Here is a 15,013-nt window from a genome sequence, read left to right on the forward strand (position 1 = left end):
TCATACACCAGGTTATAGAAGGCCAGACCAACTACAGGAGACAGAGAGAGAGACCAGTCATACACCAGGCTATAGAAGGCCAGACCAACTACAGGAGACAGAGAGAGAGACCAGTCATACACCAGGTTATAGAAGGCCAGACCAACTACAGGAGACAGAGAGAGAGCCAGTCATACACCAGGTTATAGAAGACCAACTACAGGAGACAGAGAGAGAGACCAGTCATACACCAGGCTATAGAAGGCCAGACCAACTACAGGAGACAGAGAGAGAGACCAGTCATACACCAGGTTATAGAAGACCAACTACAGGAGACAGAGAGAGAGACCAGTCATACACCAGGCTATAGAAGGCCAGACCAACTACAGGAGACAGAGAGAGAGACCAGTCATACACCAGGTTATAGAAGACCAACTACAGGAGACAGAGAGAGACCAGTCATACACCAGGTTATAGAAGACCAACTACAGGAGACAGAGAGAGAGACCAGTCATACACCAGGCTATAGAAGGCCAGACCAACTACAGGAGACAGAGAGAGAGACCAGTCATACACAAGGCTATAGAAGGCCAGACCAACTACAGGAGGCAGAGAGAGAGACCAGTCATACACCAGGTTATAGAAGGCCAGACCAACTACAGGAGACAGAGAGAGAGACCAGTCATACACCAGGCTATAGAAGGCCAGACCAACTACAGGAGACAGAGAGAGACCAGTCATACACCAGGCTATAGAAGGCCAGACCAACTACAGGAGACAGAGAGAGAGACCAGTCATACACCAGGCTATAGTAGGCCAGACCAACTACAGGAGACGAGAGAGACCAGTCATACACCAGGTTATAGAAGGCCAGACCAACTACAGGAGACAGAGAGAGAGACCAGTCATACACCAGGTTATAGAAGAGCCAACTACAGGAGACAGAGAGAGAGACCAGTCATACACCAGGCTATAGTAGGCCAGACCAACTACAGGAGACAGAGAGAGAGACCAGTCATACACCAGGCTATAGAAGGCCAGACCAACTACAGGAGACAGAGAGAGAGACCAGTCATACACCAGGTTATAGAAGACCAGACCAACTACAGGAGACAGAGAGAGAGACCAGTCATACACCAGGTTATAGAAGGCCAGACCAACTACAGGAGACAGAGAGAGAGACCAGTCATACACCAGGTTATAGAAGGCCAGACCAACTACAGGAGACAGAGAGAGAGACCAGTCATACACCAGGCTATAGTAGGCCAGACCAACTACAGGAGACAGAGAGAGAGACCAGTCATACACCAGGCTATAGAAGACCAGACCAACTACAGGAGACAGAGAGAGAGACCAGTCATACACCAGGTTATAGAAGACCAACTACAGGAGACAGAGAGAGAGACCAGTCATACACCAGGTTATAGTAGGCCAGACCAACTACAGGAGACAGAGAGAGAGACCAGTCATACACCAGTTTATAGAAGACCAACTAGAGGAGACAGAGAGAGAGACCAATCATACACCAGGTTATAGAAGACCAGACCAACTACAGGAGACAGAGAGAGAGACCAGTCATACACCAGGTTATAGAAGACCAGACCAACTACAGGAGACAAAGAGAGAGACCAGTCATACACCAGGTTATAGAAGGCCAGACCAACTACAGGAGACAGAGAGAGAGACCAGTCATACACCAGGCTATAGAAGGCCAGACCAACTACAGGAGACAGAGAGAGAGACCAGTCATACACCAGGTTATAGAAGGCCAGACCAACTACAGGAGACAAAGAGAGAGACCAGTCATACACCAGGTTATAGAAGACCAACTACAGGAGACAGAGAGAGACCAGTCATACACCAGGTTATAGAAGACCAGACCAACTACAGGAGACAGAGAGAGACCAGTCATACACCAGGTTATAGAAGACCAACTACAGGAGACAGAGAGAGACCAGTCATACACCAGGCTATAGAAGACCAACTACAGGAGACAGAGAGAGAGACCAGTCATACACCAGGCTATAGAAGGCCAGACCAACTACAGGAGACAGAGAGAGAGACCAGTCATACACCAGGCTATAGTAGGCCAGACCAACTACAGGAGACAGAGAGAGAGACCAGTCATACACCAGGTTATAGAAGGCCAGACCAACTACAGGAGACAGAGAGAGACCAGTCATACACCAGGTTATAGTAGGCCAGACCAACTACAGGAGACAGAGAGAGAGACCAGTCATACACCAGGTTATAGAAGGCCAGACCAACTACAGGAGACAGAGAGAGAGACCAGTCATACACCAGGCTATAGAAGGCCAGACCAACTACAGGAGACAGAGAGAGAGACCAGTCATACACCAGGCTATAGAAGGCCAGACCAACTACAGGAGACAGAGAGAGAGACCAGTCATACACCAGGTTATAGAAGACCAACTACAGGAGACAGAGAGAGACCAGTCATACACCAGGTTATAGAAGACCAGACCAACTACACGAGACAGAGAGAGAGACCAGTCATACACCAGGTTATAGAAGACCAACTACAGGAGACAGAGAGAGACCAGTCATACACCAGGTTATAGAAGACCAACTACAGGAGACAGAGAGAGAGACCAGTCATACACCAGGCTATAGAAGGCCAGACCAACTACAGGAGACAGAGAGAGAGACCAGTCATACACCAGGCTATAGTAGGCCAGACCAACTACAGGAGACAGAGAGAGATACCAGTCATACACCAGGTTATAGAAGGCCAGACCAACTACAGGAGACAGATAGAGACCAGTCATACACCAGGTTATAGAAGGCCAGACCAACTACAGGAGACAGAGAGAGAGACCAGTCATACACCAGGTTATAGAAGGCCAGACCAACTACAGGAGACAGAGAGAGAGACCAGTCATACACCAGGCTATAGAAGGCCAGACCAACTACAGGAGACAGAGAGAGAGACCAGTCATACACCAGGTTATAGAAGGCCAGACCAACTACAGGAGACAGAGAGAGAGAACAGTCATACACCAGGTTATAGAAGACCAACTACAGGAGACAGAGAGAGAGACCAGTCATACACCAGGTTATAGAAGGCCAGACCAACTACAGGAGACAGAGAGAGACCAGTCATACACCAGGTTATAGAAGACCAACTACAGGAGACAGAGAGAGACCAGTCATACACCAGGTTATAGAAGACCAACTACAGGAGACAGAGAGAGAGACCAGTCATACACAAGGCTATAGAAGGCCAGATCAACTACAGGAGACAGAGAGAGAGACCAGTCATACACCAGGCTATAGTAGGCCAGACCAACTACAGGAGACAGAGAGAGAGACCAGTCATACACCAGGTTATAGAAGGCCAGACCAACTACAGGAGACAGATAGAGACCAGTCATACACCAGGTTATAGAAGGCCAGACCAACTACAGGAGACAGAGAGAGAGACCAGTCATACACCAGGTTATAGAAGGCCAGACCAACTACAGGAGACAGAGAGAGAGACCAGTCATACACCAGGTTATAGTAGGCCAGACCAACTACAGGAGACAGAGAGAGACCAGTCATACACCAGGCTATAGAAGGCCAGACCAACTACAGGAGACAGAGAGAGTGACCAGTCATACACCAGGCTATAGTAGGCCAGACCAACTACAGGAGACAGAGAGAGAGACCAGTCATACACCAGGCTATAGAAGGCCAGACCAACTACAGGAGACAGAGAGAGAGACCAGTCATACACCAGGTTATAGTAGGCCAGACCAACTACAGGAGACAGAGAGACCAGTCATACACCAGGTTATAGAAGGCCAGACCAACTACAGGAGACAGAGAGAGACCAGTCATACACCAGGTTATAGAAGGCCAGACCAACTACAGGAGACAGAGAGAGAGACCAGTCATACACCAGGTTATAGAAGACCAGACCAACTACAGGAGACAGAGAGAGAGACCAGTCATACACCAGGTTATAGAAGGCCAGACCAACTACAGGAGACAGAGAGAGAGACCAGTCATACAGCAGGCTATAGTAGGCCAGACCAACTACAGGAGACAGAGAGAGAGACCAGTCATACACCAGGTTATAGAAGACCAACTACAGGAGACAGATAGAGAGACCAGTCATACACCAGGTTATAGAAGGCCAACTACAGGAGCCAGAGAGAGACCAGTCATACACCAGGCTATAGAAGGCCAGACCAACTACAGGAGACAGAGAGAGAGACCAGTCATACACCAGGTTATAGAAGACCAGACCAACTACAGGAGACAGAGAGAGAGACCAGTCATACACCAGGTTATAGAAGGCCAGACCAACTACAGGAGACAGAGAGAGACCAGTCATACACCAGGTTATAGAAGACCAACTACAGGAGACAGAGAGACCAGTCATACACCAGGCTATAGAAGGCCAGACCAACTACAGGAGACAGAGAGAGAGACCAGTCATACACCAGGCTATAAAAGGCCAGACGAACTACAGGGTTGGTTGCAAGAATAATAATAATTTAAATGGAAAAACTCTTAAGTTTTGAATCTGCCGTCGTTTTGTTTATCAGTTCATAAACCATGTGCCATGGAATCGGTTCATCAAAATTCTCTTCCCAATTATTTTGTAATCTATAAATGGCACATCCATCAATCCTTTGGTCCTTAAATGAAACTGGTATAATTTTTTATTTATCACAATTTTGTTTAACCAATTTTGGTCTTTAATGCAGGGCCGACAGACAAGTTCTTTACTTTTTCCCCCTTCAACTTGCCTCTTCCATTTTTGTGGTAACGCTGCAATTAGTTGGTTGTAAGACATGTCAATATTACAGACCTACAGTCCAGTCAGACATGTTAATATTACAGACCTACAGCCCAGTCAGACATGTTAATATTACAGACCTACAGCCCAGTCAGACATGTTAATATTACAGACCTACAGCCCAGTCAGACATGTTAATATTACAGACCTACAGTCCAGTCAGACATGTTAATATTACAGACCTACAGCCCAGTCAGACATGTTAATATTACAGACCTACAGCCCAGTCAGACATGTTAATATTACAGACCTACAGCCCAGTCAGACATGTTAATATTACAGACCTACAGCCCAGTCAGACATGTTAATATTACAGACCTACAGCCCAGTCAGACATGTTAATATTACAGACCTACAGCCCAGTCAGACATGTTAATATTACAGACCTACAGCCCAGTCAGACATGTTAATATTACAGACCTACAGCCCAGTCAGACATGTTAATATTACAGACCTACAGCCCAGTCAGACATGTCAATATTACAGACCTACAGCCCAGTCAGACATGTTAATATTACAGACCTACAGCCCAGTCAGACATGTTAATATTACAGACCTACAGCCCAGTCAGACATGTTAATATTACAGACCTACAGCCCAGTCAGACATGTTAATATTACAGACCTACAGCCCAGTCAGACATGTTAATATTACAGACCTACAGCCCAGTCAAACATGTTAATATTACAGACCTACAGCCCAGTCAGACATGTTAATATTACAGACCTACAGCCCAGTCAGACATGTTAATATTACAGACCTACAGCTCCAGTCAGACATGTTAATATTACAGACCTACAGCCCAGTCAGACATGTTAATAGTACAGACCTACAGCCCAGTCAGACATGTTAATATTACAGACCTACAGCCCAGTCAGACATGTTAATATTACAGACCTACAGCCCAGTCAGACATGTTAATATTACAGACCTACAGCCCAGTCAGACATGTTAATATTACAGACCTACAGCCCAGTCAGACATGTTAATATTACAGACCTACAGCCCAGTCAGACATGTTAATATTACAGACCTACAGCCCAGTCAGACATGTTAATATTACAGACCTACAGCCCAGTCAGACATGTTAATATTACAGACCTACAGCCCAGTCAGACATGTTAATATTACAGACCTACAGCCCAGTCAGACATGTTAATATTACAGACCTACAGCCCAGTCAGACATGTTAATATTACAGACCTACAGCCCAGTCAGACATGTTAATATTACAGACCTACAGCCCAGTCAGACATGTTAATATTACAGACCTACAGCCCAGTCAGACATGTTAATATTACAGACCTACAGCCCAGTCAGACATGTTAATATTACAGACCTACAGCCCAGTCAGACATGTTAATATTACAGACCTACAGCCCAGTCAGACATGTTAATATTACAGACCTACAGCCCAGTCAGACATGTTAATATTACAGACCTACAGCCCAGTCAGACATGTGTAATATTACAGACCTACAGCCCAGTCAGACATGTTAATATTACAGACCTACAGCCCAGTCAGACATGTTAATATTACAGACCTACAGCCCAGTCAGACATGTTAATATTACAGACCTACAGCCCAGTCAGACATGTTAATATTACAGACCTACAGCCCAGTCAGACATGTTAATATTACAGACCTACAGCCCAGTCAGACATGTTAATATTACAGACCTACAGCCCAGTCAGACATGTTAATATTACAGACCTACAGCCCAGTCAGACATGTTAATATTACAGACCTACAGCCCAGTCAGACATGTTAATATTACAGACCTACAGCCCAGTCAGACATGTTAATATTACAGACCTACAGCCCAGTCAGACATGTTAATATTACAGACCTACAGCCCAGTCAGACATGTTAATATTACAGACCTACAGCCCAGTCAGACATGTTAATATTACAGACCTACAGCCCAGTCAGACATGTTAATATTACAGACCTACAGCCCAGTCAGACATGTTAATATTACAGACCTACAGCCCAGTCAGACATGTTAATATTACAGACCTACAGCCCAGTCAGACATGTTAATATTACAGACCTACAGCCCAGTCAGACATGTTAATATTACAGACCTACAGCCCAGTCAGACATGTTAATATTACAGACCTACAGCCCAGTCAGACATGTTAATATTACAGACCTACAGCCCAGTCAGACATGTTAATATTACAGACCTACAGCCCAGTCAGACATGTTAATATTACAGACCTACAGCCCAGTCAGACATGTTAATATTACAGACCTACAGCCCAGTCAGACATGTTAATATTACAGACCTACAGCCCAGTCAGACATGTTAATATTACAGACCTACAGCCCAGTCAGACATGTTAATATTACAGACCTACAGCCCAGTCAGACATGTTAATATTACAGACCTACAGCCCAGTCAGACATGTTAATATTACAGACCTACAGCCCAGTCAGACATGTTAATATTACAGACCTACAGCCCAGTCAGACATGTTAATATTACAGACCTACAGCCCAGTCAGACATGTTAATATTACAGACCTACAGCCCAGTCAGACATGTTAATATTACAGACCTACAGCCCAGTCAGACATGTTAATATTACAGACCTACAGCCCAGTCAGACATGTTAATATTACAGACCTACAGCCCAGTCAGACATGTTAATATTACAGACCTACAGCCCAGTCAGACATGTTAATATTACAGACCTACAGCCCAGTCAGACATGTTAATATTGCAGACCTACAGCCCAGTCAGACATGTTAATATTACAGACCTACAGCCCAGTCAGACATGTTAATATTACAGACCTACAGCCCAGTCAGACATGTTAATATTACAGACCTACAGCCCAGTCAGACATGTTAATATTACAGACCTACAGCCCAGTCAGACATGTTAATATTACAGACCTACAGCCCAGTCAGACATGTTAATATTACAGACCTACAGCCCAGTCAGACATGTTAATATTACAGACCTACAGCCCAGTCAGACATGTTAATATTACAGACCTACAGCCCAGTCAGACATGTTAATATTACAGACCTACAGCCCAGTCAGACATGTTAATATTACAGACCTACAGCCCAGTCAGACATGTTAATATTACAGACCTACAGCCCAGTCAGACATGTTAATATTACAGACCTACAGCCCAGTCAGACATGTTAATATTACAGACCTACAGCCCAGTCAGACATGTTAATATTACAGACCTACAGCCCAGTCAGACATGTTAATATTACAGACCTACAGCCCAGTCAGACATGTTAATATTACAGACCTACAGCCCAGTCAGACATGTTAATATTACAGACCTACAGCCCAGTCAGACATGTTAATATTACAGACCTACAGCCCAGTCAGACATGTTAATATTACAGACCTACAGCCCAGTCAGACATGTTAATATTACAGACCTACAGCCCAGTCAGACATGTTAATATTACAGACCTACAGCCCAGTCAGACATGTTAATATTACAGACCTACAGCCCAGTCAGACATGTTAATATTACAGACCTACAGCCCAGTCAGACATGTTAATATTACAGACCTACAGCCCAGTCAGACATGTTAATATTACAGACCTACAGCCCAGTCAGACATGTTAATATTACAGACCTACAGCCCAGTCAGACATGTTAATATTACAGACCTACAGCCCAGTCAGACATGTTAATATTACAGACCTACAGCCCAGTCAGACATGTTAATATTACAGACCTACAGCGCCAGTCAGACATGTTAATATTACAGACCTACAGCCCAGTCAGACATGTTAATATTACAGACCTACAGCCCAGTCAGACATGTTAATATTACAGACCTACAGCCCAGTCAGACATGTTAATATTACAGACCTACAGCCCAGTCAGACATGTTAATATTACAGACCTACAGCCCAGTCAGACATGTTAATATTACAGACCTACAGCCCAGTCAGACATGTTAATATTACAGACCTACAGCCCAGTCAGACATGTTAATATTACAGACCTACAGCCCAGTCAGACATGTTAATATTACAGACCTACAGCCCAGTCAGACATGTTAATATTACAGACCTACAGCCCAGTCAGACATGTTAATATTACAGACCTACAGCCCAGTCAGACATGTTAATATTACAGACCTACAGCCCAGTCAGACATGTTAATATTACAGACCTACAGCCCAGTCAGACATGTTAATATTACAGACCTACAGCCCAGTCAGACATGTTAATATTACAGACCTACAGCCCAGTCAGACATGTTAATATTACAGACCTACAGCCCAGTCAGACATGTTAATATTACAGACCTACAGCCCAGTCAGACATGTTAATATTACAGACCTACAGCCCAGTCAGACATGTTAATATTACAGACCTACAGCCCAGTCAGACATGTTAATATTACAGACCTACAGCCCAGTCAGACATGTTAATATTACAGACCTACAGCCCAGTCAGACATGTTAATATTACAGACCTACAGCCCAGTCAGACATGTTAATATTACAGACCTACAGCCCAGTCAGACATGTTAATATTACAGACCTACAGCCCAGTCAGACATGTTAATATTACAGACCTACAGCCCAGTCAGACATGTTAATATTACAGACCTACAGCCCAGTCAGACATGTTAATATTACAGACCTACAGCCCAGTCAGACATGTTAATATTACAGACCTACAGCCCAGTCAGACATGTTAATATTACAGACCTACAGCCCAGTCAGACATGTTAATATTACAGACCTACAGCCCAGTCAGACATGTTAATATTACAGACCTACAGCCCAGTCAGACATGTTAATATTACAGACCTACAGCCCAGTCAGACATGTTAATATTACAGACCTACAGCCCAGTCAGACATGTTAATATTACAGACCTACAGCCCAGTCAGACATGTTAATATTACAGACCTACAGCCCAGTCAGACATGTTAATATTACAGACCTACAGCCCAGTCAGACATGTTAATATTACAGACCTACAGCCCAGTCAGACATGTTAATATTACAGACCTACAGCCCAGTCAGACATGTTAATATTACAGACCTACAGCCCAGTCAGACATGTTAATATTACAGACCTACAGCCCAGTCAGACATGTTAATATTACAGACCTACAGCCCAGTCAGACATGTTAATATTACAGACCTACAGCCCAGTCAGACATGTTAATATTACAGACCTACAGCCCAGTCAGACATGTTAATATTACAGACCTACAGCCCAGTCAGACATGTTAATATTACAGACCTACAGCCCAGTCAGACATGTTAATATTACAGACCTACAGCCCAGTCAGACATGTTAATATTACAGACCTACAGCCCAGTCAGACATGTTAATATTACAGACCTACAGCCCAGTCAGACATGTTAATATTACAGACCTACAGCCCAGTCAGACATGTTAATATTACAGACCTACAGCCCAGTCAGACATGTTAATATTACAGACCTACAGCCCAGTCAGACATGTTAATATTACAGACCTACAGCCCAGTCAGACATGTTAATATTACAGACCTACAGCCCAGTCAGACATGTTAATATTACAGACCTACAGCCCAGTCAGACATGTTAATATTACAGACCTACAGCCCAGTCAGACATGTTAATATTACAGACCTACAGCCCAGTCAGACATGTTAATATTACAGACCTACAGCCCAGTCAGACATGTTAATATTACAGACCTACAGCCCAGTCAGACATGTTAATATTACAGACCTACAGCCCAGTCAGACATGTTAATATTACAGACCTACAGCCCAGTCAGACATGTTAATATTACAGACCTACAGCCCAGTCAGACATGTTAATATTACAGACCTACAGCCCAGTCAGACATGTTAATATTACAGACCTACAGCCCAGTCAGACATGTTAATATTACAGACCTACAGCCCAGTCAGACATGTTAATATTACAGACCTACAGCCCAGTCAGACATGTTAATATTACAGACCTACAGCCCAGTCAGACATGTTAATATTACAGACCTACAGCCCAGTCAGACATGTTAATATTACAGACCTACAGCCCAGTCAGACATGTTAATATTACAGACCTACAGCCCAGTCAGACATGTTAATATTACAGACCTACAGCCCAGTCAGACATGTTAATATTACAGACCTACAGCCCAGTCAGACATGTTAATATTACAGACCTACAGCCCAGTCAGACATGTTAATATTACAGACCTACAGCCCAGTCAGACATGTTAATATTACAGACCTACAGCCCAGTCAGACATGTTAATATTACAGACCTACAGCCCAGTCAGACATGTTAATATTACAGACCTACAGCCCAGTCAGACATGTTAATATTACAGACCTACAGCCCAGTCAGACATGTTAATATTACAGACCTACAGCCCAGTCAGACATGTTAATATTACAACCTACAGCCCAGTCAGACATGTTAATATTACAGACCCACAGCCCAGTCAGACATGTTAATATTACAGACCTACAGCCCAGTCAGACATGTTAATATTACAGACCTACAGCCCAGTCAGACATGTTAATATTACAGACCTACAGCCCAGTCAGACATGTTAATATTACAGACCTACAGCCCAGTCAGACATGTTAATATTACAGACCTACAGCCCAGTCAGACATGTTAATATTACAGACCTACAGCCCAGTCAGACATGTTAATATTACAGACCTACAGCCCAGTCAGACATGTTAATATTACAGACCTACAGCCCAGTCAGACATGTTAATATTACAGACCTACAGCCCAGTCAGACATGTTAATATTACAGACCTACAGCCCAGTCAGACATGTTAATATTACAGACCTACAGCCCAGTCAGACATGTTAATATTACAGACCTACAGCCCAGTCAGACATGTTAATATTACAGACCTACAGCCCAGTCAGACATGTGTTTGAGCAGCTTCATGTCGGTGGGGATGGTGCAGATGTACAGGAAGTGAAAGAAGACGTCCACCGTTAATATGGCCCCCAGGTGAATAAGACCCTGAAGGGATATGTTCCACATCTCTGCATCCTTACGAGTCAGGTCAGCCTTGTTGGCCTGGAAAACACACAAACACACACACATACACACACACACACACACACACACACACACACACACACACACACACACACACACACACACACACACACACACACACACACACATACATACACAGAGAAGACATTGAGTAAGATAAGCCTGCAGGTGGGAGCAAACACACACAGAAGACATCAACACACAAGACACTTTATTTTTCTCTCGGTCACTGATGCTACATGATATTTATCTGAACAGAACTGAATCAATAGGCTACATGGTATTTATCTGAACAGAACTGAATCCATAGGCTACATGGTATTTATCTGAACATAGAACTTGTCGAAGTTCATGATATATCCCTGAATGTAGAACTTGTTGAAATTCATGATATATACCTGAACGTAGAATTTCTCGAAGGTCATGATATTTACCTGAACGTGGAACTTGTTGAATGTCATGATAGTGTATATACCTGAGCGTAGAACTTGTTGAAGGTCATGATGTTTACCTGAGCGTAGAACTTGTCAAAGGTCATGATGTTTACCTGAGCGTAGAACTTGTCGAAGGTCATGATGTTTACCTGAGCGTAGAACTTGTCGAAGGTCATGATGTTTACCTGAGCATAGAACTTGTTGAAGGTCATGATGTTTACCTGAGCGTAGAACTTGTTGAAGGTCATGATGTTTACCTGAGCGTAGAACTTGTCGAAGGTCATGATGTTTACCTGAGCGTAGAACTTGTCGAAGGTCATGATGTTTACATGAGCGTAGAACTTGTCGAAGTTCATGATGTTTACCTGAGCGTAGAACTTGTCGGAAGGTCATGATGTTTACCTGAGCGTAGAACTTGTCGAAGGTCATGGTGTTTACCTGAGCGTAGAACTTGTTGAAGGTCATGATGTTTACCTGAGCGTAGAACTTGTCGAAGGTCATGATGTTTACCTGAGCGTAGAACTTGTCGAAGGTCATGATGTTTACCTGAGCGTAGAACTTGTCGAAGGTCATGATGTTTACCTGAGCGTAGAACTTGTCGAATGTCATGATGTTTACATGAGCGTAGAACTTGTCGAAGGTCATGATGTTTACCTGAGCGTAGAACTTGTCGAAGGTCATGATGTTTACCTGAGCGTAGAACTTGTCGAAGGTCATGGTGTTTACCTGAGCGTAGAACTTGTTGAAGGTCATGATGTTTACCTGAGCGTAGAACTTGTCGAAGGTCATGATGTTTACCTGAGCGTAGAACTTGTCGAAGGTCATGATGTTTACCTGAGCGTAGAACTTGTCGAAGGTCATGATGTTTACCTGAGCGTAGAACTTGTCAAAGGTCATGATGGGTCCGAAGTAGAAGAAAGGCAGGTAGAAGTTGTACTTGAGGAGTTCCAGGATGCTGTAGTTTCCTTCTTTCTTCTCACAGTTCTCCAGAGCAAAACTCATACAGCGCATGATGGTGAACCCACAGCCACCGTAGAACAGGACGGAGCGCAGCTCAAAACCCCCCGTCATAAAACCAGCCTGGTGGAGAGGGAGAGGAAGAGGAGAGGGAGGAGAGAGGGAGGAGAGGGAGGAGAGGGAGGAGAGAGGGAGGAGAGGGAGGAGAGGGAGGAGAGAGGGAGGAGGGAGGAGAGAGGGAGGAGAGGGAGGAGAGAGGGAGGAGAGGGAGGAGAGAGGAGGAGAGGGAGGAGAGAGGGAGGAGAGGAGAGGGAGGAGAGGGAGGAGAGGGGAGGGAGGGGAGAGGGAGGAGAGGGAGGAGAGAGGGAGGAGAGGGGAGAGAGGGAGGAGAGGGAGGAGAGGGAGGAGAGAGGGAGGAGAGGGAGGAGAGAGGGAGGAGGGAGGAGAGGGAGGAGAGAGGGAGGAGAGGGAGGAGAGGGAGGAGAGGGAGGAGAGAGGGAGGAGAGGGGGAGAGGGAGGAGAGGAGGGAGGAGAGAGGGAGGAGAGAGGGAGAGAGGGAGGAGAGGGAGGAGAGAGGGAGGAGAGGGAGGAGAGAGGGAGGAGAGGGAGGAGAGGGAGGAGAGAGGGAGGAGAGAGGGAGAAGGGTTAGATAGGAAGATGAGGGTTGTTATATAGTGCAGTACTTTGACCAAAGCCATATTGGCCCAAAGAAACATTGCTGATGGGCCATACAGTACCTGCCAGGATATGAATGGTTCTATCTTGAATGTGGACAGGATGGTGAGACCAGCTAGGAAGCAGAGCCAGCGCAGTTTAACCAGAGAGATACTGTAGAGCAGTACACAGTGGGACAGGATCAGAGTGGTGTAGGTCCAACCCATAGAGACCAGCACCGCCAGGATACCATAACCCATGTACACCAGGGACCTATGCTGTAGAGAGAGAGACAGACAGACAGACAGACAGACAGACAGACAGACAGACAGACAGACAGACAGACGGACAGACAGACAGACAGACAGAATAAACATGTACGGCCGTGGTCAAAAGTTTTGAGAATGAACAAATATTAATTTTCACAAAGTCTGCTGCTTCAGTTTTTATGATGGCAATTTGCATATACTCCAGAATGTTATGAAGAGTGATCAGATGAATTGCAAAGTCCCTCTTTGCCATGAAAATGAACTTACTCCCAAGAAAAATAAAATAAATACCATGCTGTGGATTTAATTGAACAACATGTTAATACAATGTTGTTAATAGAGTAATTAAAACACTACTAAGATTGACGTAATGTAAGGTGTAACCATGCTATGTGACTGAAATTATACTGGGTCTAGTTACCTTGATTCAATACTCTGAGTACATAATGATACTGGGTCTAGTTACCTTGATTCAATACTCTGAGTACATAATGATATTGGGTCTAGTTACCTTGATTCAATACTCTGAGTACATAATGATACTGGGTCTAGTTACCTTGATTCAATACACTGAGTACATAATGATACTGGGTCTAGTTACCTTGATTCAATACTCTGAGTACATAATGATATTGGGTCTAGTTACCTTGATTCAATACTCTGAGTACATAATGATACTGGGTCTAGTTACCTTGATTCAATACTCTGAGTACATAATGATACTGGGTCTAGTTACCTTGATTCAATACTCTGAGTACATAATGATACTGGGTCTAGTTACCTTGATTAAATACTCTGAGTACATAATGATACTGGGTCTAGTTACCTTGATTCAATACTCTGAGTACATAATGATATTGGGTCTAGTTACCTT

General features: G+C 44.2%; 1 protein-coding gene across 3 annotated transcripts in view; it reads right to left on the minus strand.

Moving 5' to 3' along the window:
• hhatlb (hedgehog acyltransferase like, b) overlaps window positions 1-15,013 on the minus strand; it is a 103,843-nt gene that overhangs the window by 34,006 nt on the left and 54,824 nt on the right. For all 3 annotated transcript variants that reach the window (XM_045210421.1, XM_045210422.1, XM_045210424.1), the window contains 3 exons: window positions 13,954-14,148; window positions 13,130-13,339; window positions 11,672-11,843 (listed from right to left, as the gene is read on the minus strand). In XM_045210421.1, coding sequence (XP_045066356.1) covers window positions 11,672-11,843; window positions 13,130-13,339; window positions 13,954-14,148 — 577 coding nt within the window. The remainder of the gene's footprint in view (window positions 1-11,671; window positions 11,844-13,129; window positions 13,340-13,953; window positions 14,149-15,013) is intronic.

The sequence above is a fragment of the Coregonus clupeaformis genome, chromosome 34 (genome assembly GCF_020615455.1).
Source record: "Coregonus clupeaformis isolate EN_2021a chromosome 34, ASM2061545v1, whole genome shotgun sequence".
Classification (NCBI taxonomy): Eukaryota; Metazoa; Chordata; class Actinopteri; order Salmoniformes; family Salmonidae; genus Coregonus; species Coregonus clupeaformis.